The sequence below is a fragment of the Pezoporus occidentalis genome, unplaced genomic scaffold (genome assembly GCF_034315485.1).
Source record: "Pezoporus occidentalis ecotype Australia unplaced genomic scaffold, CSIRO_AGI_Poc_V1 ctg24, whole genome shotgun sequence".
NCBI classification, from domain to species: Eukaryota; Metazoa; Chordata; class Aves; order Psittaciformes; family Psittacidae; genus Pezoporus; species Pezoporus occidentalis.
This window is the reverse complement of record NW_026914285.1, coordinates 9,454,899-9,482,655: the sequence shown is the minus strand read 5'-3', so window position 1 is coordinate 9,482,655 and position 27,757 is coordinate 9,454,899. Positions and strand designations below refer to the sequence as shown.

The following is a 27,757-nucleotide window of genomic DNA, read 5'->3' as shown; positions in this document are numbered from 1 at the left end:
GTATTTCCTTAACTTTCAGAAATCAATTTTGTTTATCATCTCATCAGGACTCCTCATTATTTATAACCTTATTTGACTGGAAAGTGTAGACTTAGTTATGTCAAAGGTACATGCTTCAACAACTGAAGTAGCATCACTACACAGTTTTTATTTACATTTTCTAAAATTCACACACAGTTATTTAGCAAATTCTGTGGGAACAGAGGTGCTGAACTTATGCCATACAGCGATACCTCCCCCATACAGCTAAAACTCTTGCTGAGTTTCTTCCCTCTAGCATGAGGAACAAATAGAATTATGCTTGCAATCTCAGACTGAAAATAGAGGTGATATGGTAATCTAGATACACATGCAGTGAAAGTCAACTGTAAGGCACTCAACCCATTTAGAAGAATGACAGCCCCCCCCCTTTAGTATTTCAATTGTTAAGTATCTTGGCACAAATGAAAGACATGTATGGAGAGCAAAAGTAAAGAAACAGTTCTCAAGCTCTGCACAGCGCCTTCAAATCACACTTTCCCCAAACAACATGTTACTTCCCTGTTCACAGATTTCACAATGAAATTAGGTTTGAAGTATAAGGACTTAAAGATGACTCAAACAACTTGTATTAAAAAACTACTGGTTCAAAATTGCTGGGAAGCTTATGGTGCAATAGACAGTTTATCCATTAATACAGAAGTGTGGTAAATCAGATTTGCATCAACTCATATCCTGTATATGTGAAAACAGTTTTGTGTGACCAAACTGAAAATGCTGGTTTTAAAGAACTGTATGACTACTACAAAGCCACCATGAATTTATTCAGCAATACCAGTTAATGCCCTTCTGTGCTCAGGTTATAAATCAGCAGTTCTGTATCTTTGCTTACAAGTTAACTTAAATGCTTTTGTAATTTGTAATTCTGTAAATTGTTTTTTCTAATTTGGATCATAACATATTTTACCAGACCTTTTAGCTTATCAGAGGCAAAGGGTAAGAACAGCTTTCCAAAGTATTTGTGGTATTTTAGCAATTCTTAAAAAGGCATGAAAACCAATCCTAAACTATTTTGTTCTCAAATTGATTCAACTTAAGCTTTAAACAGCAGAGAGCTTACCTTGAACATTTCTGTTTAATAATGGCTCTTGGTGGTTCCTTGGTTTTTGTGATTTTTTGTTCAAACTACCAAAATAAGTAACATCATATTAATTAAATTTGGGTTACAATGCAACATTGCTGTTTCAAAAACCCAGGAATGAACATTTGATGCTTTGGAAAGCAGTAAAAGTAATACTATGAAAGAGATAATGCAGCCTAGATAAACCTCATGAAGGCCTACCTAAAATTATCTTGTATTGCAACAACTTGGTATATAGCAATACATCTTTATCTGCAGGAAAGACAGGCTGAAAGATAACACAAGATCAGGAAGAACTGGAGACTGTTTTGCTTCACCAGCAGGCAGGAAGCAAACTTTACAATTATTGTTTTTTGCTTCTCATATGTTGATACTGCTCTGGGAAGAAGTATCCATCTACCTGCTACAGAGGGTAAGAGCACTCTTCCAATAACACCATTATTTCTTTTAACAAGATTAGGTCTGAGTTAAACTAACAGTTTCTTTCATGTCACACAAACTAAATATAAAATGAAACTCCAGTTCCCATCCATGACAATTCTAACCCATTATAAAATAATGCCTGCTCCACCAGAAGAACAGCTAAGAAGATAATGGGTAATTAATATTCCCAGCTAATGCTCAAATTCTGTAGTTAAGATGGTATATTACTGATGAGTTTACAGTTACATTCTCGTCTTCATTTTATCTACTTTACCAGAGTAAATATTTTAAGGATTATTTTCATATTTTATATGAACATTAACTTACTTCACATTTTACCAGACCAGAAGAACTGAAAATAACTATTTTTGATATAAGGCCTGTACAATCAGGAGTGAAACACAATTCTTGAAGAAAATCCTGTAGGAGAAAATGGTACGAATACATTTAAATTCATACAAAATCTATGTTTTTATAGAGATTAGAATTTCTTAATTTGAGATGTCCAAGGTATTTAAAGCTAGCACAGTCCTAAACTCTTACTGGATGAGGAAAGCAAGTGACAACTGACTTGACAAGGACTGCAAATGAAAAGGATCCTAGATCTGTGGCACACACCTGTTATTCCCGAACCTAGAGCAAAGCCCCTCCTCCTTCAGCTTCACATTCAAGAGTCAACTTTAAGAATATTCTTTTATGAGTTCATATACTGCCTGCATTTTCCTTCATTTTATACTAGCTGCTGATATTGTACTTGGTAAAAATCCTTTAGACATACTCAACGTCAAACTGTTGCTTCAACAGCAAGACTGTAGAAAGATCAAAACTTCCATATGGGGAAGACATGAATGATACAAGTGAAACAGGCTAAGCATACTAAGCCTTCACACAGACAGTTTTTTCTTCTGTAAACAATAGCAAGCTTTACCTACACTTGCACGTCAGACAATTTAGCAAGAGATTCCTCTTTCCAGTCTCCCCTCCTCCCATTGTCATATGGCTGAAACATCAGGCTGTAGCACTGCACTTATCCCAAATCAAAGGAATGCTATAATCCTAACTAAAAAGGAAAAAATAAAATGCTTAGAGTTTAACACAACTCTTACCTTGTCATTTTTATCACTGTAGTTTGTTGTTTTCAACTTTTTCCAACAACTGATATGAAACTCCACTCTACATTGCTGACAGCAGGTAATACGTATAAAACCCTAATATTGAGAAACAGTATGAATTTAATGTGTTTTAAAAGAGTAATCAAAAATCAACAGAAAATAGTGCACAACTTCACAGTAGATAGGATAAAGTGGTATGTTTCAGACAGCTCTTTTATATTAAGGGGAACAGAAAATATGTAAAAATTAAGTTTCGTTTCCAAACACTTTTAAACTAAAAATTTACCTTGAAGTCTGGGTCTGTAAAAAATATCTGGATTTTGGAGTAGCCATGGCATTGCTGATATCGACAAACTGCACCTGGTTTTGGAGGGAATTTGCATTCCTCAATACAATTCTTTAAAGTCAGCTGAGAAAAACAAAATGACATAAGACAAATTGCACAGAAACCAGGAAAAGATTCAATATCTACTTACAAACTTCTAGGAAACTCTGCAGTGAAACACACATCTGTTTTTGAACAGCAGTCGACTAATACCAAAAGAATAATTTTTTTTCTAGTGAAAGCTATGAAAGATTATCCTTTTATGGCAAAATATTCAAAAGCTCATTTGAACTCCTATCAGCTAAGTACGCATAGCTTCCCTGCATGCAGGTTTATCTTGGACCAATGTTTTACATGCTGACCAATTCCAAATGCATGAGAATACAGTAAGTTTTCCATTACCAAAATGATGATCCAGATTAATCAGATAATGCGCCAAAAAGGGACTGTCTGTTCATTTACACTATTTCCCAGCATTTCAGGAGTGCCTCACCTGGGATCTTGGCTACCCAATCAATTATATTCCCAGGGACAACTCAAAGCTGGCCCTGCACTGGAGGTACTGAGATCTAGAATAGCAGCTGAGTCAAAGACATTACAGTGGCTTTATGTAAAGTCAGTGAAAGTCCCACAGGGTTGGCACTGAGCCCAGATTAATAAAATATTATTACAAACAGACCACTAGTTACAGCCTTTCAGATATTTGAATTATGTTTTCTGTAAGTCCCAGACCACTGGTATATTACCATGGCCAGACTACCGTGGCATCAGCTAGGGGGTCTACAAGAAATCTTAGGTCAGTTCTTGTTTAGGAAACAACACCATTGCTGTTTCTACCAGAAACCAAATGGGTCAGTATAGTATAGCCAAGCTCATACACTGGATAACCCAGTAAGCTCTACTGTGTCAAACTGCATCCATGCAGAGGAGCTCACACGTCTTGCCTCTCACGACATGGTTTATTCAGAAACCCTTCACAAGTAACAGTGACTCAATTACCATTTAAAAACCAATAACAATAACTATTATAATAATATTCTTTTTGGAAGCTTTTCAGCCTGAGAGAGCAATTCAGAAGCACAAATTAGATTTTAAAACTTAAATAGGGAATTTTACCACACAACTTCCACTGCATCAGCCAAGAATTACATGATCAAGCTCTCTTACTTGGTTTTAAATATAGCACCATAGTTGCAATTTTCAACTTCACGTTTTTGCCAATTCAAATTTTTAACCAATTCTCTCTAGCATTACATTGTGTATGGTATTCACATCTACTTAAAGTTTGGTATCATGCAACTAAGTAGTTAACACATTATGAAATACTTGGAGCAGATTAGAACCATATTAATTGCATAAAAATACCCAAGCATAGAGCCTGACACAGAGCCCCTGGCCTTGTGCTGTAAATGGGATGCTCAAATATGGGATTTTCAAAAAACATCAAACAGGATGTTCAAGTATGCTGTCACAAGAAGAGTTCTGCTTTACAAACACCAGGCATCAGGGTTGACAAACTCAAGACAATGAGCAGCAGCATTTGCACTGGCTGCTGCAGACTGAAACCTCCTCCTTTCACCCCCACTGTGGGAATACAGGTGACCTGCTAATAACCTCAGGCACTCAAAGAAGTAAGGGATGTGACCAAAACAGCCATAAAATATCACAGATGTGAATAACAAATGCTGGTACGCAGCATATCCTGTACAGGTGGACACAACCTAATAAACAAAGATAACGTAAATTACAGTGTTGGAACTGATCAAAGTTAGCTAGTAGAAAAACAAGGGTAACAGCTGAATAGTTAGAATCTAAAAATAGCTTGCCTAGAAATAGCTTGTATGATTTTGTATAAATATGGCAAGAAACTCAGTAAAGGTGATTCACTTTGCACACGCATTCTGTCTTCGTCTCATACTTCACTGCACCCCTCTCATCTTTCTTTGGCCTTTGCAATGGGGCGGCAGAAAGGAGGATGGCAACTGTATTCATTTTTTTTTTGAAAGGCCATTTGACAAAATAGGTTTTATGACTTTTTATTCTTTTATTAAACAAACCTGTAAATTCTCTGTTCGTGTCTCTTCAATGACCTGAGATGTTGTGGGCCAAGTTAATACTCCAGGGACAATCTTGTGATTAACCATTGTTCGCGATTTCATGAACTGATCAAGCGCATCTGAAAACCTGCAGTTTGAAACAGGTGCATGTTCAGACTGTTCATGAATAACTTCTACACAACCTGTAATACTTTCACAATTAATTTTATGATCCAAGGCAAAAAAAAAAAAGGTAACTGTAAGAGTATGTGGACTCAAAGAGCAGCTGGTTCATTAAGTTATCTGTTTAAAGACTCTTCGGTATAAAAAAAATCAAGGAGTGAGCCAGTATGCCAGCCTGGGTAAGAGGCCAGAATCCATGGATATGGGGCAGACCAAGAGCCTAAACTGATATTCAAGGGACCCATGAACATGGGTGCGCTTGTCAATACAGAGAGTGAGGGCATGTGTATTATCGCAAGGGACCTTCAACCCTGATCAGTCAGAGAGGAGGCACAGGACTCCGTTACCTATACGTATATTTTACATGGGTTCAGGTAGTGTTATACATGGGAGCAGCTCTGCCTGGGGTAGGCTGGGTGGCCAACTGTCTTGTCATGTGTGTGTGTGTAACAACTTCTTTGGAACACACGCACAGTCTCCCTACAGGTCCTAACTGCCAAAGGAAACAAAGCCACATCTGTGGGACTAGGATGCAGATACCTCCCGAGTCTCAGCACATCGGTCTATGCTATGGCAGTGCAAAGGAGGAATCACTCTCTGACCATGTGCTTTTAGATATTCCATGTGAGCAGACTTTAAAGTTTAATATCAAACTTAATTTATTTGGCATTGTATTGGGCTTACATGGCAAGGTTAAGCAGAGGGGTGGGGACCAGTGCCAGAAGGGCAGCCCCTGCAAGGAGGGGCCAGAGCTGCCTCAGTTCCAGTTGGCTCTAGTGAACCCCACCACAAGGCACAGCTGAGTCCCTCAGGGAGGATAATGGCACCTCAGTAAAAGCATGGATAAGAAAGGACAATATAAAGGACTGCACAGCTATGAGGAGTAAGGACAAAAAGTCTGAGAAACAGCCCTTAAAGCATGAAGACAAAAAGGAGAAGATGAGGAGATGTTCCTGTCATGGAGCGGAGATTCTTCTGCAGCCCCTGGAGAGGACCCTGCTCGAGCAGACAGATATCCACACTGCAGCCATGGATGACCCCTGCCAGAGCTGGTGGATGTGCCCCAAAGCAACTGTGGCTTGTGAAAAGGCCACATGCTGCAATGGGGGAGGAGTGTTTGGAGAAAGGAGACACAGAGACCCAGCGTTAGGGACTTATCACAACCCTCATTCCCCATCTCTCTGAGTAGCTCAGGGGAGGAGGAGGTAGAGGAGTCAGGAATGAGGGAGTCAAGCCTGGGATAAAGGTGGGAGGAGGAGGAAGGTGATTTTAGGTTTTTTACTTTGTTTCTCACTATCCAACTCTATTTTAACAGACATTAAATTATTTTTCCTCAAGTTGAGTCTGGCTTGCCCTAGTGATCTCGCTGTCTTTATCTCAGCCCCTGGACCTTTTCTCCCTTCTCCCATTGTGGAGTGGGAGCACAGTTAGGTGAGGGTCTGGCAGCCAGCCAAGGCACAGCCAACCACAGGCATACGGAGGATTTTGATTAAGTAGAGCAATACAGTGATATACTGAAATCACAACACAAGCGTAACATAGCAATTGCAAAACACATTTGAATTACTACAAACTTGATTCCCATTACCTGTCCCCACATGCTTACTGTCACAATGCTGGGAAGAAACACTGCCAGGAACACCTGGGTTGAAGCCAGCCCAAGCCCTCTGCTCTCAAGTTTATTAGGTGTCCACTTTCTGCCCTTTATGTTTGGCTGAGCCACTCCCCACCTCTTCCCATACTGGTCTGCTTAGCTCAGAAGACATTATCTGTTTCAGGGAACTCGATGACTCACTGGCGCAGCTGCCTTATCTAAAACTAAGGTTACCCTCCCATCTCCCTAGCACTGAGATAAGTTAAGCTTTCTTTACAATACTTTTTCCCTGAGATCATCATTTTTTGCCTTTCTCTTTTGAGCTCTCCTCCACTGCAGTGGGTGCTGGTTGGTCATACCCCTGTGCCCTAAACTCCTCTCGATTCATCAGCTTCCATTAGGTCCTTAGCAGTAACACAGTTGTAATAAATAGGTCTCATATATGAATTTCATGATTAACAAAGAATAATTTAAAAACCCCCACACATTTTCTCAATCTAAAATGTGGATGGACTTTTAGCAAAGAATGGCCACTTTCCCAAGTCAGCAAGTGCCTATGTGGAGCTCAACATGAACTGAGGATGAAGGAGGACACGGGTAAAGAAGCAAAAGTAACAGTGCAAGCAAGATAAGAAGAAACTGGACTGTGCTAAGATACAAAATAGTGGACTGATAGCAAATTTTAAAGGTTAAGTTCTCATATACTTATGTGATTAATTGCTATTAGTTGCTGTGTGCTGCAAGAATATGTATCAAAGCATAGTATACTAAGCTACTGTATATGTATCCAATCATAATACAACAAGCTACTGAATATGTATCTAATTATACTACAGCGAGCTACTGTAGATGTATCCAAATACAATAGTGAGCTATTATAAATGTAACCGTAGTTGCTGTGTGTTACAAGAAAATGTATCCAATTATAATAAATGTATCAGATTATAATGCAGCAAGCTATTGCAAGCCAAGGCAGAGAAACAGTATAAAAAGGACTGATGCTCTATAATAAATGGCTTTTGTCTGATCACATTGATCTCTGACTGAGTCCATAATTTTTCTGTGGCATTAAAATATTTTTTAAATCGAATACTGAAGCTTTATATTATACCAACCTGTTTTGCCTGAGGTACACTTTTCCAATTCCATAATATGCCAAACAACCAAATCTTTCTTCCTGGTACTGTTCGATTATTTTCTTAAACTGGTCTTCAGCCTTTGCCAATGCCTTCAAAATAAATTTAAGACAAAAATATGTGGTGCTTTGCCAGTATTTTCCTCCTTTTTTTTTTCTCCATTAGAAGGTCAGAAGGCCCTATTCTTTCATCAGTTTGATGAACAATAAAGGGAATTAAGCAACCTCACGATCACATAAAAAGGCCTTCTCTTTTTTTAAAAAAGAAACTTATTCTGTAATCATAGGCTCCCTCAGAAGTAATGAAATTAAATGACTGAGCTCACTGAGCTACAAATGCCCAGCCACTGTTAAATTCACTGTAAGACACAGAATATTTTTAAACACTGCAGGAGAAAAAAACAACAAACCAACCCCCAAAAAACCCCACACATCTGTTTCGGTGTTTTCCAGAACCAAAAGCATTCTCCTCTTGTTTAGAAGCAAAATGTTTGTCTTAGAAACAGTAGTGCACAACCCCATTACAACAAAGTGGAAGAAAAATGACTGACTATACCTCATTAATTCTTAAGCATCTCATCTGAAAGCTTAAGAAGAAATTTTATGAAGAAATTTGGTGGCTTACTTTATCCAAAACCATTAAAGGTCTAGTCCCACATATTAAACCATATGATTCTAAAATGTGACAAGAACTTTCCTTCCCCACTCATGTTGTCTGTTAAGAAGAGACAAAAATGGATGGCCAACAAGCTGAACTAGTTTTGAATAAAAGCTATATATAGTGCCTTAATGTCATACCTCAGGTTGTCCTATTCCAAGAAGAGCAGTGGCATGTCCATAAATGATAACAACATAATTAATAACACAAAGATTCAGCCGCTGCAAAGAGAGAGAAATTATAGTAGTAGCACACACAGAAACACTTTGCTGGTAACTAGACATTGCCTACTGTGAATTTAATATCTTTGCTACAACAAAGCTAGGAAAAATCCTTCTTTATCATAGCCTCTATCCAGATTTGTTATAATTAGCATAAAAAGTGAAGGTTAACTACACCACTACACCTTTACTACAGGACTTTTGGTGCCCCTATGCATTTCAAAGTGATACATCCTAAAACCTCTGCTTTTAGAAATGGTGTAACTACTTAACAGCATTCTAGACTTACTGTGTTGACCTCATAGAGTGCAGTTTGTCTTTGCTATAGCTCATGTTAAGAACTGAGCAGGTTTTTCTAGTTTTGGGTTTGGCTGGGCTTTTTTAATTATAAAAAAAACCAAACACACACCCCCCCCAAAAAACACCTTCTCAACCTCTTTCTTCCTAATAAACTGGATTGAAATTCCAGATGGATTGGTGCATTACTTGCTTGGGCAGATTTATTAGCACTGCAACAACTCTTATTAAAATGGGAGCCTGAAACAGCAATGCGTGTGCACATGCACTGTCACACAAAACTTAATACTACAGTACAAGAATTTAAAGAAATCTGGGAGACAAATGGGTCAATGGCTAATTGGCTAGATACATATACCCAAAATTTCAAAGTATTTGCCATCGAAGAGTTATCTGACCTGAAGAATATTAATTCTTTTTACCCTACATTATTATGAATAGGGATTAAGCTGAAAACGTACAGTAGTTTCTTATCAAAAAAGGTATATGATAAGACTAGCTTATATTACTCATTATTTTAGTAAGTATTTTTCAGACTGCATCTAGAAATGCAATGCATGCTGAATGTTACAAAAATACTTCCCTACTATGTTTTTTTATTTAATCCTGTTCTCACTTGTAAACTCCTTGGCATACTTATCAGTGAAACACTTGGCACTGTAGTAAACATCACTGGCAACAAGTCAAAAATAATGACTGTTTCCGAAGAAGGAAAGAATGAACATGGTATTGAAAGCATAAATCTCAAGTACTCCAATAAACTAAGTTATTCCTCTTGGTTTACCTTTAATTCTGAAGGATTCAGAATGCTCAACAATCGTGAAAATGCTTGTTCAGCGCTGTGACACCGCTGGTCCATCAAGGCTGTATAACCGTCATGAACAAGGGATTTAACTTCCTCTGGGAACACAGTTAAATCGACCTAGAACATTTAGGAAAATAGTAAGTCCAAAAGAAAACAGTTTTTCCCTTTTTTTAAGCAAGCAAACTATATACTAAAATCCCACAGACAACTGTTAAAATTCTGTACTTCCTACAGTTCTATCACAGTGCCACTTTAAAGCAGAAAATCAGGTACATTTTTAAAAACCATGGACCTACTGCTGTTAATCTCTTTGAAGTCTAGGTTTTGTTCTAAGTTTAGATCCTTTTTCTCTCCAGAAAGTTTCAAGTTTAGTTTCAAGCATCATTTTAACCATTCTTATAGCTAAGAAAAACCCCTTCAGACTTAACGCTTTTCATCACTTGTACACTCCATTTTGTGTACAAACATTTTTGTAAAACCTGAGAACTATTTCCTTCTGCCTACACTTTCTCTCCATCTAGGTTAATAGTTAATGCTAGAAGGTTTCAGAATGCATTATGTTACTAGCCTTTCACTACAGATACTTCCTGAAGTCTGCGGGAATTCCCAGCAGTAAGACTTTAAATCAGGACAAGCAGCTGTAGATTAGGTACGTCTATTCCTTTGATCTGTTGAGAAACTAAAATAAAATTAGCTTTGGGAAGCAGATCACTGTGCCAGGGTAGAAGTAATTTGACTATTTAAGAAGCTCTTTCGACACCTACTCCTGCAATCATAAACAAAATACAAAGAGTAATAAGGAAGCCCATATGTGTAGTTTATGCCAATACCTCATTTTAGTATGAATTAATCTTCAGTATGAAGTAATTCCACTTTACAAGCTTTTTGCTAACTGCCCCTTCCCTCTCTCCATATATTAACATTTGAGCCTTGGATTCTGAAGAAACCACCATGGGCAGGGAAAAGTGAAAGAATGGGAAGGTTGGGAAGAATGGAACATAACAACATTAATGTATTCCTGTGAACTGAATTAGGCTTTTGACAAACTAAATTTAATGTGTGTCCACAATGTATTTTCCTAAGCACCTATGAATTTTGATATTATTTTGTCTTCATCCTATCAATTGATCAAAAAGAACAAACATAAGAAAATACCCATCATCTAATGACATATATAAACAAAAGTTTATATGTTGGCAGGGACAGTGGAAACTACAAATAGGTAAAGACCAAAATGTAGAAATGTGGAAATGAAAAAATTACTAAGACTTATTTTAGTGTCCTAGGACTACTGATACAAGTTAATGCTGTCAGACCATACAGTTACAGAACAAAATAAAATATAGTAATTCAAAGTTAAATTATTAATGTTAAACTGCATGACATATGAAGCTGGTTAAATAAAGTACAAACCTTATTTTCAATAATAATAATGCATTAGCCTTACAAAAATAGGTATTTTAAAGGAAATAAGGGGTCTTAATGCAGGCAGAACATGCACCTTCTCCTGAATCCAGTTTTGTCTTAAGATGCAATTAAATCAGAATAGAGATTTCTGATATGTACTTCCCCATATTAACAGAAAGGAAATGATTAATTACATATGTCCCCATGATTTCATTTAAGACCTTTGGGATACTCATCATTCATTGCTGATGAGATGTGAGAAGGAAAATTCTCAATTTATGAATTTTATAGAGTTTTAAACTGCCATTCAACAAAATGTCCCATGGATATTTCTAAATGTACGTATCAAACACATGAAAACATATTTGGCCAGAACTTTGGGAGAGGTATTATAAATCCCTGAATGATTTCAGTGATTTTTGTAGTTTCTATTACAAATTAAGCTACAAGAGAGCTATATTACTAACTCAGGGTTTTAGCTAAATTATTCTATAACTATACTAATTTTTGTTACATTAATTTCCAGTGTGAGGTCCTACAGAGGGGACAGAGGAGAAGCAAAAAGACTGCAAGCAACAAGACAGAATGAATCAGTGCAATCACATAATCTTTGTCTCCTGATAAAAGTCATGCCAAGCACGAAGTGTTAAATTTTTGAATGAACTGGGACTCTGGACAGTGTTACTAAAAGGTGACAAATCATATACATTTAAGGTCATATGGTAATGAATTCCCAGTTACCTGTTGCATAGTACAGAAGAGTTTATCTTGAACGGCTTTAGATTCTATCTTCAAATCAAGGTGATCTCTACAAATAATAGGACAATGGCATCAAGAGTTTGTACTTGTACTGTCTATGTAATTTTATTTTTAAGAAACAGTAATTTCTGTGCTTTTGTCAACCACATCACATTTGCCTACGTGCTAAAGGTGATTATGGCACACTTTCACAATCGCCGTAAGTATTATAACACTATCAAAGATTATGATACTATTCATATAGTTCATGTGTTTCTGGCTCAGGAATCACTAGGGTTTCAGGTAAGTAGCAGTCTTCTCCATAATTTTGTTTGTTTTCTTTTGTCTTCTCCATCTTATTCTCAGTTGAGTTGATCTTATGAAGGGATGGGAGAGGTGACTAGAGAACTTCCCTATACTAAAGGTAGCAGCATAAGAAGGTGCTTAGGCCTCTTTCCCCTTCTCTACTCTTCCTAAGTACAACATCCTTTATTCCAGCCCAATGACCACTTAAAATACATGTAGCAGCTATGCACAGCGGGGGCAGGGAGAGCAGAGAAGAGAGGAATAGAGCTGTTCTTCCCAGCTCTTCCTTTTCACTACTGCAGCAGAAACACATGCACAACTAGGGAACAGGAAAAGTATAACAAAGAGGCAAAGTATTGCTTAATACTCTAAATCCTCATCCCTAAAATTGTTAGTCAATACTTAATGCTACTATAGTGCCTTTTGCTATATACATTCAGTTCCGTCTCACACTTGAAGCCATCAAACAAACACTCATCACCCAAGATAAATTTTTTATAGCGTCAGTGGATTTCATAAACTTTTGGAAGCCAAGCAACCTGCTAGTTACAGAAATGGAGATAAGATTAAGACTGTAACCCACCATGCACCTCACTTGTTGAGAAATAGCATGTTTTGTATATACCTAATAAAATTCCTGTGAGATAAGCAATTTTGTCGATGGTTCAGTTACTTTAAAGAGGATGTGCTCCCATGGTGAATTCGAACATTTTTCACCTCCCTCTTAAAGTGAAAGGAAAAGGAAAGCAGCCGCTAGCCACTCAAAGAATGCAAATGTCCTTTCCTGTGACAACATTTCAATTGTCTTAGCTACAGTGGTATTTAAAAAGGTATGGAAAAATCTAAAAGTGTTGTACTGTAATAAATACAGATTAAGAGATGGTTGGTTTTGTGGTCACACTTAGATTAGGACTGGGAACAATCAGGTTCAGCTCCCAGGTTTCCTGAAAGTTGGCCTCTTCTATATGAGAAGCCTGTCTTAAAAAAATATCACTTAATGAAAACTTCCCTATTTTAATATAAGCAGCTTATTTTGCTGTACCCGTCTGCTCTTAATCACCCTAAACACAACTAAAAACACTAGCTGAAGAAGCATACAAGCAAGAAGTTACACTCAAAGCTTAATTTATCTAATTTCACAGCTCAGGCTGAAATACTGAAAGCTTCCACCTCTGCATGTCCTTGAGTAGCCAGCCATCATTTGCCTCAATCACCTTAAAAATAAGTAACAGTAACAATTCTTCACTCCTTAACTATCTATTAGATGAGGGAATATGTTGGCATATAAAATCACCTACAAATGCAGCGATTTCCCCAAATTTGTTTGCAGTATTTCGGTCCCAGTATCACTGGAAAAAATGATTTCTTTTGTTCAACTTTGTTTTAAGTGTTATAATGGATGGAAGCATAAATTTTGTCCACAATGTCGATAATGCTTTTTATCTTGACTAATTTAATTTTGGCCCCAAAACCGTCAAACATATCAATTCACATTCAACATGTTCTACAGAGAGTATCCATGTACTTAAATTAGACATTTACATGGTTTAAGCAAAAATTCAGCTCTACAAACAATTTAAAGGCTCTTTAAGGAGAAGTTTTTTTCCAGTATTGAATTCTGAGGCTGACTTACAATGCCTTCCTCACAGTCAAACCTCTTCTTCATAGTAAGTATATGAAGCGCTTTAAAAATTATTTGGTACACAGAGTAGAATTAGTACAAAGAGGCTTTGAAAATAAGATAGAGCTTGAGTTACACTGTGGTCTAAGTTTGAATGTAACAACTGGACCAAGATTCCTATTTTCTTGGCTGTAAAGGAAGCACATTTTTTGTTACAGCTATGCTGTGTGACTTGCTTTGGGGCAACATTTTTTAAACGGCAGTTATTAAAATTATCCCTTCATTTACTAAAATCAAGTAATAACTCAGGCTTTTTGTGAAAACTGGAATTTTGTCAACTTTAATCAGCTATCTTAACACGAACTATACCCTGAAGAGTATATAAACAACATAAACAAGGCAATTAGCAAAGTCAAGCAGCAAGTTGCATTAACACCTTTGTAAGTACTACATAAAATAACTCAAACTAATAATTAAAAAATAAGCCAGATTTCTTGCCTTATCTTTTCAGAGTCATCAGGTTTTGGTCTGCCTTTGTTTTGATGACTTTGGCCTGTAGTAAGAGAAAGTATTTCAAACTAAATTAACATCACTTAAAACAAAGGGGAAAAAATGCACTCAGAACTCACCATTTTGCTTTATATATAACAGATCTTAAACAGTCACAATATCATAAGCTAGCACAAGCAAAAGGTTTTTCAAAAAGCCACCTCAATCTTTTAAATTATAAAATTTCATATTATTTTTATTAAATAGTATAGGATTTTATTAATCCTACAAAGGGGAAAGGACACTTTAAATAAAGAGAAGACTCTTAACATTCTGTAAGATATGATCTGACTCTACAATACTGTAACAACCTTTAAAGTTGACTGCAATCTAAAGAAATCATACCTTATGTAAAACCACAGATGGTATTATTCATTGTTAGTTAATAACTAGAATTTTAAAAGGGGATAACAGATCACTATAGATGTTGAAGTTTTACTAAGAAAACTTTCAGAGGCTTCAATAATACATCTCTAAAGGAGTTAAGTTCAACCCACATTAATCTTAAAAACATGAGTCAGATCAAGATAAAAGTCCCTGATTACAAAACAAAAATGTTTAGTATGCGGAAACAGTGGACAAAGACAAGAAAGAATCTATCATGTAGCACTGATTCATTTCTAACTCTGTACCTGATTGCAGAACAAAAATGTTTTACTGTGTGGAAATTCTGGATGAAAACAAGAAAAGAATCTATCCCGATACTGACTCATTTCTAACTCTGAAACTTAACATCAAAGACTTAACACAAAACTCTACTAATACACTTTACAACTTCAGCCATCTAACATTGTCCTTGATCAGTTACAGGGCTCTACAACCTGAGTAAACACTTCATTAGTAACAAGGAAGAAAACATTATTGTAAGTGGTCAAAACCAGGAAGCCATGCCATTAACTGCAAAATAACCTCTCAACTGTTTTCTGTGGGATTAAAACATAACATTAGGCATCTGAACACGCACACGCATACTCATGATGAAGTCAAGAAGGTTTTCATTTTCAAGAATTTTATGTTAGAACTTTACAAGGCATTAACAAAATACACTTAAGGAAGAGCTGCCTTCCAGTAACCTGACAATTACACAAGCAAGGCAAAAAATTACGTTTCTGGACTGTTAGTAAATCAACAGGCAGCTGAGAAACACAGTCGCAGAGCATCACATGTTGCTGGTGCTCCTTATTACACAGGGTAAGTGGAAGGGATGCAGAGCAGCAGATTTTTTTGCGAGTTAAACCTAATGGATTTTACAAGACGTATGCTGAATTACCATAAAATTAAATTTGGAAAAAGGACTTATTCACTTTATATATAAAGTTTTATAACTATCTATGCTTTAAAATGTTTATTTCATGATACCTAAGTATCTTACATAAATGGACATGAAATACTGAAAGACACTGATTTTTGAAAAACACAAATCTACCTATTTGAGTAATCTCACTCAAGATGTCTCATGTACACATTTTTCAAGTTAAATCATAGAATCATAGAACAGTTAGGGTTGGAAAGGACCTTAAGATCATCTAGTTCCAACCCCCCTGCCATGGGCAGGGACACCTCACACTAAACCATGCCACCTAAGGCTTCATCCAAGCTGGCCTTGAACACAGCCAGGGATGGAGCATTCACAACCTCCCTGGGCAACCCATTCCAGTGCCTCACCACCCTTACAGGAAAGACTTTCTTCCTTATATCCAATCTAAACTTCCCCTCTTTAAGTTTTACTGCATTACCCCTTGTCCTATCACTACAGTCCCTAATGAAGAGTCCCTCCCCAGCATCCCTATAGGCTCCCTTCAGATAATGGAAGGCTGCTATGAGGTCTCCACACAGCCTTCTCTTCTCCAGGCTGAACAGCCCCAACTTTTTCAGCCTATCTTCATACGGGAGGTGCACCAGTCCCCTGATCATCCTCGTGGCCCCCCTCATATGCATAAATATCAGAAGTAATATTTAATTAGAAAGAACTTAATGACATAGAATTTAAATTAATCAGAACAAAAAATCAAGCATCACAAAGACTGAATGTGTTCAGAACTGTTTCATGAACACTTCTTGAAACTGTCACACACGAGTCTGAATGGTGTCTGTTGAAACAGTTCCAAAGCTACAACAATAATCATCACAAACTCCTCATAATAGGCAACTAATGGTTGGAAAACGATAATCCTTTTGAAAGCCTGAAACACTTCAAGCATATCATCATTTAACCATTTGGAGAGAGAGATATATTACCTTTTCTTCATTATATAGGTTTCTTTCCCTTAATGAACCAATCTATCACTCTAAACAAAATCCTAATTAAGATAAAGGAATATAAACCTTCCCTCTCACCATCAAAAGAAAGAATTTAATCAGCATTATATTTTCATTGAATGATCTGAGTCTAAAAGCCATTCAACAAATATGATTTCAGAAAAAATTCCTACAGAAACTACTCCTCCCATATACTACCCAACTGAAAACGACACTACTTTCAGGTTTTTAAAAAATACTTTAAAATAAAAGTAACAAGCAAATCCTGCTGAATTATAGCTAAAATACTCCAGGAGATACATTCATTCAACTGCAAACATGACTCACTTACCCCACAAGCATTTTAAAATAGTAGTAGAAGTAGCATTGCTTTTGCTAGACATTCCGACTAGTAGCAAACAATAATACTTAACAGAAATGTACACATGCTCAAAAAAATAGTACATGCAGACAAAAACTGAAATTAAAAAAGACAGTAACTTTAAGATAAGATATAGTAGCATACAGTTCCTCTACATTAGGTCTCCTGCAAGTCTTGAGCCCTTAAACAAACAAAGGCGAAGAAAAAGAAAGTTATTCTTCCCCACCCACAGTAAACTTGTATCAGCGAGGCATTCAGAGCCTAACTCCTCCTTTCAAATCAAAGCAAATCAAATACTTTCTTCTACTGATGTAATTGTAGCAGGACACACTCTGCCTGCATGGAGGTGAAACAGCTCAAATTTCACCCTACTTGTGAAGATTATCAGTGATGGAGGAAGGTCACACTGGTTTTGGTGTTGAAGAATCCAAGACCAGCCGAACTGAACAGTCCCATAAAATTAAGTATCACAATGATATGAAACCAGATGTTTCCTGACAGAGGAACCAACAAGGATGTGAAACCAGGCATTTCCCCGCAGAGGAACCAATGAATGATCACAAAAACTCATCTAAAGATAAATTCTGTTTCACTGAGCTGGAAAATCTACCCTCGTAGAAAATGACTGACAGTTAATCACTTTCTACTACAACAGTTTAGTCCCACCTTTCAGCAACAGGGATTCTAGCACACCCCTCCTAGTAAAGTGTCAAAATTCCTCCCTTGAGTGGGGACACCCCTCAAGGGTACTCCTCCAGGCGGAGCACTGGTATGGGTAAAATCAATCTCTACTTAATGCTTAAGCTAGCTTTGAAACTATTGATTTAAGGAACAGTGAGTCTAGTACATGGTAGTTATAGTGAATTATAGTGAATAGTAATTCTAAAAATTCATACTGTGTAGTAGTGTAATGGATGAGAACCTGAGAGCTGATCCCTGCTCATGACTGCGAGAAACATAACAAAGTATGTTTTTGATTAAGTGTATTTGTTAAAGTATGTATTTGTTATGGCCATTTGCTGGAAAGAGGCAGGAAAACATAAGTGTGCAGCTGTTCCACGACCTCCACATTTGGCCACGCCAGGGTGCCTGGCCAATGCTCTCAGCACGGCCAACAGCAAGATCATGAGAAACTGCACAGCCACATGAGTAAACAAGTACAGATCTGGCATAAAGTCGGCTGTGTTTCTAAGGGTATAAAAGCAGGACCCTCTTGTAGCCCACTCTGAAGCCTCACCTACAGGTGGATGCACTGTGTAGGAATTTTCCTGGTTACCCAAGATTCCCAGCATCAACTGGAATGGGGCTTCCAGGCTGAAGTGTGGGCTTGGATGATGAGGATTAGGTAGTAATTGGTGATGTATTTCTTTTCAATCACTGTTCTCTCTATGCAGTAATGATCTGATGCATTGCTAATTTTCCTCTGTAGTATTCATATATCTCTCTGATTCGCTTTATTGTGCTTGTACACTACATGTATGTATACACCCAATTTGCTTTAGCGTGCTTGTTTAATAAACTGTTCATATTTTACAACTAATGTGTGATCATTTTGTAGAGTACCCTGCCTGTTCACAAAACAAGTAGATAAAGTTCTCTGGCCTAATCATATAATTATGAATTATCATTACCTATTAAAGCATTTATTTTAGCTATGGATATATCAAGTTTGCCATCCTTAATCCTGCAGGACAAAGTGGTATAAATGATTGATTATGCATCTATAATCCCACTATATGCATCTATAAAACCACTGTCCAAGTCTGAGACCAAGACTGGATCCAGCCACACCGAAGCTCAGCCCTGAGAAGGAGTTTAGAAAACAAGGGGGTCCTTGCTGAGCCTTGTGACTGAACAGAAGAACCTCCCTGACAACTTTGTCTGAAATACATCTATCTCCCACTCTGTCTGCAATAGTAAGAGTGAGGGGCAGAGGAGGAGGAGAAAGGAAGAACAGAAAAAAGAAAACTGGAATGAACAGTTTTTTGAAATTACTATGTTCAATACAACATTTCAAAGTCCTCTGACCTCTTTAGCCTAGAAGAATTTTCAGTTCTCTCTCAACATTCAGCCTTTCATTATTCCTTACTTCAAAAATAAGCTATCCTTCTGACATCCTGCCCCTTCACCAATATCAGCAGTGCAAACAGACTGCCAGCACCCTGCTCCCCCACCAACAACAGCAGCAAGCACACTGCCCACATTAGTCATGTAAAGTGTGATTCTCTCAAATCCCACTACTGCTAATGGAACCAAAAGGACAGCACAACTCTTACCTGCATTCAAAAAGCATTTGCATCATTTGGTCTTGCCGTCAGGTGTGCTATACACCAAGTGCCTCTAGCAGTCCACTGGAGTTGAGATATTGCTTATAATCCTGTGTTTGCAATTGGAGATTGCACAGGTCGCCATATGGGTGTGTTGCTGCTGACCTTTACCACTGCCTCAGTAAAGATTTGTTTTATAATGTGTCATCAAACTCCATTACTACTCAAACCACATCTTCTAGCTCAGGAAAACATCTGGATTCCCTTAGTTGTCACTTGCTTCAAACTCATTCAAAATTTCCTATGGCTTCCAGGCATCTCACATTCTGCTCCTTCACATCACCTTCATATATTCCTCTAAACTGATTTGTCTTCCAGAGCTTGACTTCCTTTATCTAAACCCCTTCCCTGATTTATGCTTTCTGCATTAAGCTCCTTCAGGACTTCACAGTTTCTTTCGTTATCCTACCACGTAACATCCTTTCAACATGTTCGTTTTGACTTTTTTTGCAACTTATCCCACATTTTCCATCTCTCAATAAATCCTTTAATTCTTCAAGATGTTTGCATATGCTCAAAGTCCACAAGAGCAAGATCACTTCTCCTACTGCCCATTTTTAAGGAAGATCTTGTAATATATCTTCACTAGTTTCCTAAAATCAAATTTTGAAGTGCACTGCACTTTGGCATCTATTCAATGAAGTATTTAAGTATGCAAAGTCCAAAGAACAGTATGGCTGGGCACTCAGAACTTCAGACTGTTGGATGGTCAGGACTAAAAGGACCCCACTGCCTTGGAGGTCACAACTTTAGAATACAGCGTTAAGTGTGCAGCTGGTCCAGATTTGGCAGGAGTATTCCATACAAACATCATAAATAAGAGAAATTTGGGGATGATGGGAAATATCTTACACTTTCTTGGTTACAGCAGGTTTAGCAAGGAATAAAAAGCCCCAGGCAAAATTCAGGAAAATACTTCACTTTGAAGATTAGAACTGCTTGAACTTCACTTTCACCACAGAAAAGTAACTCTGGCACTGCAGGAGTTTTGGCAGGGGGTAAATTCTCTTTAACAGGTTTGTGTGGTGGGTTTCTGTGTTTGGTTGTTTCTTTGTCTTGTTTTTTCTTTTAATTCATTAAAAAAACCCAAGCGTGAACAATAAATCACACCAACTTCTACCTCTTAAAGTTGGTAGCTCAAAATTCTCTCTGACAAATATTTTGTGGCCTCCTTCCTCTCTTAACTGCAGGATTATTTTGTTAAGCACCTATATGGAGCTTTTAGTAATCACAAATGAATTATGAATATTGAAACTACCTACTTCTCTTCAATTTAGATCCTTTTAGATAACATGTATCTGTCTCAGAAGGAGAGAAAGCATTTCTAGCCTGTGACTCAGCATTCTACTTTTTACTTCCAGTTTCAATTCTGAATTCATCCATGTAAAGTAGATTCAAACTACAAATGCATGAAAGAAATAACACAAATACAGGAGAGAAAATAGTATTAAAGTAATAGTATGCTAACAGGAAAAGAAGTGAAACATAACAGCTTACCGTTGTGAACATAACAATACACTTTTGCTTATTAATAATGGCAACAGCAAAGACAGAACCGATTCAGACTTGATAAATAGCAAAAACAAACTCACTTGGTGGAAACTCCAGAGACCAACCTTTGCTTTCTGTCCTTTGGATGTCAGTCACCTAATGACAAATACAATAGCTTGGTTTTACACAGATAACAAAAAGCAAACAGATATCACTCTAAATTTAAACAAAGCACTAAGATGCTAATGTTTAACCAAAGAAATTGCAATGACAATTCAGTATATTATGTCCCAAATCAAGAGATAAAGAAAAATAATTTCATTAATCAAAGTGCATTTGTACACTTACACTTTTTTTCCCAGATTAATATGTTTGCTATCTACTAGTGTGAGAATGCTAGCCTTTTCTGCAGTAATATTCATCCTCAGTGAAGATAAACTTACAGACTTACATTATGAAGAGTTTCATAGCAGAAAGCAGATGAAAGCTTTCACAAGACAGTCAGAAAACTTCAAGCACTTCTTGTGAATTCTGTAAATAGTTTTCTTTTTTAAGAAGTTGTAACTTTCATTTCCGTTCCTTTTCCCGCAGACACTGGTTTCATTTTCCCCACTAACGAGTCATCTGGGCTTTTTGCTGCCCCACCCTCCTGTGAAACTGGAATGCTTTTTTTTCTCCTTTGCTAAATTGTGTTGACCTCACTAGCACATTAATTTTATTTATCATCCTGTTTTCTATATTAAATAGCTTACTTATAACATATTTTATAGGCCAAATTATAACAATTTATTAATTATCTTACAATAGTAATGCTAGACAACCAGAAAGAGGCACAAATGTTTCTTATTAAGAATTAGTGTGAGAGAACTGTCTATATGCAAACTGGAGGCTGATTATTCAAATTCTAATTCCATGCTGTTACAGCAGGACTGTCACAGTCTGCATGCATCTAGCAAAGGAAAACTTAAGCACAGGAATGGCTTATGGGCTTCCCATGATACCGACCGTAAGACAGGCAACAGCTGGGGAATTCCAATGACATCCAGTAGTGAAACCCACCTAAAACAAGGTAAGCATCAACAAAATCCCCTAACTTCCCACTTTTTTAGGGTGTGCGTTTTTTAAGGAATAAAAAAAAAAATGTACTGATTTGGGCTGGGATAAAGTTAATTTTCTCATAGTGGCTTGTATGGTACTGTGTTTTGGATCTGTGATTAAAAATGTTGATAACACTGGGATGTTTTAGCTAATGCTGAGCAGTGCCTGCACTGTATCTTTTCTGTTTCAAATGCTGCACCTCCACCAGCAAGTAAGCTGGGGGTACGTGAGAAGCTGGGAGGGGACACAGGATAGCTGACTCCACCTGACCAAAGGGATATCCCAGGCTGTATGAGCTCTTGCACAGCAACAAAAGCTGAGGGAATGAAGTCCTTATCTCACTTTGCTTGTGTATGCAGCTTTTGTTTTGTTTATTCAACCGTATTTACCTCAACTGATAAAGACCAGTTTTCTTACTTTTACACTTAGGATTTTCCCCCCCATCCTGCTAAGCGGAGTGAACAAGCAGCTGTGTTGTGATGAGGTGCCTACCAGGGTTAAACCACAACAACATTGTATGCCATTGCCCTTTCACCAGTAAAACATCCTAATAGTCAGAATTAGAGGCCTTTTTTTTTTTGATGGATTTCTTTGATTGTCCTTCACTAACATGGATCTTTAGTGTAATTATTTTTCAGAAACAAAAGTAATCCATGAACAGAGAATAAAGTTTGCTCTGTTAAGCTTCTGTGATGCACTAGACTCCTGATAGTTTGGTTCAGGCTCCAAATGAAGAAAAGGACTAGGCTGTGACCAGGCCATGAAATTCTCTAGCTCCATCCTGTTGTTGAAAAGCCAAAGGGACAGAGTGACATAGTAATGTGTATGAACTTGGAAACAGGATTAACGCATAAATAGAGAATGGTTCTTCAAGAACTAATTTGGTCAAGGAACAAAGGAAGCTGTGGGTACAAGGAGTCTTTTCTCCATCACACATAATTTGACCACAAGCCAACAACTTTATTCCATATACATGAGTTTTTTGCACTCTCCCTCTTAAGTAGCTGGCAGCACAGCAGTGATGCCTCTCAAGGTTACTGCTTGTGCTTGAAAGATCCCTTACCAGCTGCATGTCTTTGGTAAATGATTAATATTGCACATGACCCCATATCACAGGGCATTAAGTTCCTGTATTGGTAGCTTTGAATTATTATTATATCCTCTGTGCAGTAGCTAATAGATTGAACCTTGCCATCAGACTTCGTTAAGCCTCACTTTTACAACATCTTGCTTCAATAAAACCACTGTTGTTGCTACTTTTGGCAGTGGTTCTTTAAGCAGTCTAAATCTCCCCTGTGGCAGCTTCTCCTTCTGCTTTAAGCCTTCCTCACCATATAAATTAATAATCTAACAGATTATTTCCCGCTTGTAAACAGTCTTTTAAAATGAAAGAATGTATCTAAAGAATTGCAAAGGGCTACTAAAATAACACAAGCCCATCTTGCACTTCAGAACTATACCACTCATTTTAAACATATAAGCCAAACATATTCAAGAACCACAAATCCTAGTTTTAAATACAATCCAGTTAAGCATATTAGTTAACCAGCATTTTTCCCATGCAAAAAAAAATATCTGTTTACAGAACACAAAAATAATGGTCTATAACTATGCAAATACATTAACATCACATTATCAGTGCAAAACAATGCTCCAGTATAATCCATAGACAGGGCTTTTGCTAACTTTGGTTAAAGCAGCTTGCACTGAACCCCATAAGTCAGTACACATTAGCTAAATCCTCCCCTAAAGCCAATGGGAAACCCACATCTGAATGACACTGATGGGTAGGACTGGACAGTCTATTAAATCAGACATGACTTCAAGTCTTACTTTCAATAAGTGCAAAGAGACCTCTTTCCTCCTTTTAACATACAGCCTCCACCTTCTCATTCAAGCAATCACCTCCCACCTCCTTTCAAATCCAAAGTTCTGAACACAGATTTGGTATTTAAATATTACAGGAAAAGTGCACTTGGCTGAGAAAGCAGACAACTATTAAAACACAGTGGCTGCAAAATTTCAGCCACACCATTAAGCAACACATTCCAGGATGATGAAAATCAACATACGGTCTTGCAATGCCAGCTGTAGCATAACTTACCTTAATATCATGGCTTTGATGACAATAATGATCTTTAGGATCAGACTCTGTTCTCTTTCTGCATTTTTCTGTTTCCTTTTGTTCTTGAGAGTTTATTAAATGGAATTCTGAAGAACTGTAGTCTCTGATATGCAAAAAGAGAGAACCCAAGGTCTTTCAATGCTGATGTCTTTTCCCCATAATCAGGACACATACCACACACGTATAATGAAAAAAAAAAAAAATCTATACAAGCCTAACCATCACACAAATGTGATGGCATAAACATATTTAAAGGATTTGATCAAACAACCATTTTTTTATACCTTCAAACTGCACAGTCCAAAGCTATGCAAAATATAACATCAAAAAAAAAAAAAGCACATTATTTTCTAGAAAAGGGACAGGCACTGAATTACTGCACTTTTTTAAAAAATAAATAAATAATTTGGGTAACTAATGAAAAATCTTTACCAAAGCCACATTTTATTTGTGCAATATAGAAAGGAAATAAAATTAACCTGCAGAATTTTCAGGTTTTCAAAAAGCTGTTTAGTAGTTTGCTTAGTGTACTGTTTTTGAATGACAGATAGCTCATCACTACAAGTAGACCAATAAAAATGAAGATCTTTCAGACAAATGTTTAATACAAAAGTTACAGCATATATGGTAACTTAGCTGAACCTGTGAATATGGAATCCCTCTTACTCTCTTCTCTCTGGGCAAGGCAAAAGCACAGATGTGGCAAAACCAAGTTCCTACAAACTAGGATACACATCCATTTGTACCATTGCCAAAATGCATTCGCTAGCATTCAGCTCCTCAAGTCAGCTTATCCTAGCGAACTTCATATAGCAAAGATAACACAAAAAAGTGGCTATGACTGCCCTGACATTTTCACGCACCCAATTTTCCCAACAGCAAAGTACTTCAAGTTGGCAGGACAAGGATCTCCACAAAAACGTAACTGGAGAAGGAGTTTTTACACGGACATGTAGTGATAAGACAAGGGGAAGTGGCTTTAAATTGAAAGAGGGGAGGTTTAGATTACATATTAGGAAAAAATCTTCACTATGAGGGTAGTGAGGCACTGGAACAGGCTGCCCCGAGAAGTTGTGGATGCCCCATCCCCGGAAGTGTTCAGGGCCAGTCTAAGTTGAAGGTGTCCCTGCCCATGGCAGGGGGTTGGAACCAGATGATCTTTAAGGTCTCCTCCAACCCAAACCTTTCTATGATTCTATGACTTCCCCCATTTGTAAAACTTAATACTGAAGGAAACTGCTTGGAAGTGGAACATGTCTCAAGACAGCTTATTTGGTTCCCAGAAGTCCTCCTTACTCCTAGGCTACACTACGGCTGCATTTCTGGTAAGTTTATTCCTTCCATTTTTATTCACTCATAGATGACAAAATTTAAGCAATATATATGCTATATATTACTTATACTAAGAATTGCTAAGTTTGAAAAAGGAAAGGAAACTTGGCAATTACTTACTTTTTCTCAACAAGTGACTTCTTTGGTTTCCATTTATGTTGTTTAATAGCTATAGAAAATTATACAAGAAGGGAAAAAAAATATTAGCTAGTTTCAAAGGAAAGTTACCAATGAAGGAATTGTGCTATGTTTAAGGTAGATCTTGAAATCAGTAAAGGTTACCATTAATTTCTTCTAATGTCTTCTTTAATTTCTCATTTTGCTGCATAAGATCCTTAAGTCCACCAAGAACATTCCTGCATAGATCCTGAGCCCTCTCATTGGCTTTCAAAGCCAGTTCATGTTCGCCCAGCAATGACAGTGCCTTACAGAAGTGGTAGTGACCCTACACAGACATAAGTTTAAATTTTAAGCATTCTTTCACACAAGTAAGAAAAAAGTTTCTATCCAAACCAGCTGCAACAAAGTAAAATTTTATATACTCAGAAGTTACCTACTCCATCTATTTCAGGTCATATGATGAATAATCAAAGTTTTCAACTACTCAGAACTCTGAAACTTTCAGAAAGAGAATTGACTGGAAGTAGCATCTAGCCTCCAGCTTTGGAAAAGAGCAATTTTGAGTTTTCCCCTAATCTCAACTACTACTTTGCAATTCTGTAACTATCCCTTTATTTACTCTTTTTTCAGGCCAAGAATATTGGTAAATACATGCTGTTCATTAATCAGGATTTTTTTATTGTAAGGACTACATATATGCTTTGTAAAGCATTGTGATAACATAGCTACTCACAACAGTGTATTTTTCTTTACAGATGCAGGACACCATGTAACAACACTTACAAGCATGTCAAAACAATATCTTTAATTTAAAAATACAAGCAAACTATGTACTTGGCTGACTGAAGCAGAATTCTTAGTCCAAAATGTACTGCGCTCGTTCTACTGTCCTTTAAATTTACTGTGTTGAATGCAGATGAGAACATGCCACATCTATCTGGGTCAAATCTGTAACTAAGATTCCAGGTTCTTGTAGTAGTTTACAGTACCAACAAAAGACAACTTTGAAATGTATATGAAACTAACCTTTGGCCAATTAGGCTTCAAAACTATGGCTCTTTTTCCATCAGCAAGGGCTCTCCTTAGAGAAGAGACAGAAAAAGAAGAGGTATTTATTACTTAAACTTTAGAAAAACCTACAGACCAGATGTAAAAGACACTATAAAAACACAAGTGGATAAAAGAAGAGTTCATTCACCTGTGTGAAGGCATGGCCAGACAACACTTCTTAGCTGAAACTTACCTGGATTAAAATGTTACAGTCTAAACAATTTCACCCATCAGTTATTTATTCCCTCCTCCTGCCTACTAGGTTTTCCAGCATTTCTGCATATGTATCCCCCCCCACCTTAGCTGGTGTATAACAAAATGTTCCTTTAAAAACCAAAGCCTTATTAAAAATCCTTAACACCAAACCTAAACATTTTGACAAAAATCATATTGGAGAGTAGTTATCACAGCCAGAGTGCAAATAATAACTGCTGAGCACTGAAAAACAGTAACCTCCAAGACTCCTGACAACTAAAGTCTGAAAAACATGCTTGACTCTGACTTTTTATATACAAGGTGTCATGGAATAACTAGAATTACAATTTTGATCAGAAGAGAAGCAGACTATCCCTATGGCTCTAGGAGAGAACACAGAGCACCAGTGATGGTCTCTGCTGCTTTCAGCGCTGTCCACAGTAGACAGCTGAAGAATTTATGTAACTTTGGGATGCACCACTCGCTCTTCACTGAACTACAGCTATGTGTTAGATAAGCAGGATGTAGTAAATTACAACAAAGAGTGGTCACATACGGATTACTTCAGACAAGGAAGTTTACAAATCATCTCACACTCCTTTGATTGCTGGGTCATGCTGACTCAGTGGGGCATTTACAAAATGTCTGCAGTGAGACCTAACTGCAAAAGCTTGAGGCTTTAACTATTTTACCCCCACAAAGGGGAGGAAGACTGGAAAAAACCCTAAACAACCCACACGTGTTTCACACAGAAGCCTCCATAAACTGCCTAGTCACTACCTCTGGTTTTCGTAACCGTTATAGCAGGAAAGCTTGTACACAGGGATCTGAAGGAGGACAATGAGATGCAATGAAAGCTGGATACTAAG

The 27,757-nt window shown here is 37.3% G+C and overlaps 1 protein-coding gene across 1 annotated transcript in view; it reads right to left on the bottom strand.

The window, feature by feature from the left end:
- The window catches only part of TTC3 (tetratricopeptide repeat domain 3), a 72,613-nt gene that overhangs the window by 30,404 nt on the left and 14,452 nt on the right, over positions 1–27,757 (bottom strand). The window contains exons 10-24 of the mRNA XM_062622331.1: positions 26,670–26,724; positions 25,806–25,968; positions 25,644–25,692; positions 24,171–24,294; positions 21,070–21,124; positions 14,480–14,534; positions 12,058–12,124; positions 9,889–10,026; positions 8,727–8,807; positions 7,909–8,021; positions 5,038–5,164; positions 2,942–3,064; positions 2,650–2,751; positions 1,871–1,963; positions 1,100–1,164 (exon numbers count right to left, since the gene is read on the bottom strand). Of these exons, the coding sequence (XP_062478315.1) occupies positions 1,100–1,164; positions 1,871–1,963; positions 2,650–2,751; positions 2,942–3,064; positions 5,038–5,164; positions 7,909–8,021; positions 8,727–8,807; positions 9,889–10,026; positions 12,058–12,124; positions 14,480–14,534; positions 21,070–21,124; positions 24,171–24,294; positions 25,644–25,692; positions 25,806–25,968; positions 26,670–26,724 (1,410 nt within the window). The remainder of the gene's footprint in view (positions 1–1,099; positions 1,165–1,870; positions 1,964–2,649; positions 2,752–2,941; positions 3,065–5,037; positions 5,165–7,908; positions 8,022–8,726; positions 8,808–9,888; positions 10,027–12,057; positions 12,125–14,479; positions 14,535–21,069; positions 21,125–24,170; positions 24,295–25,643; positions 25,693–25,805; positions 25,969–26,669; positions 26,725–27,757) is intronic.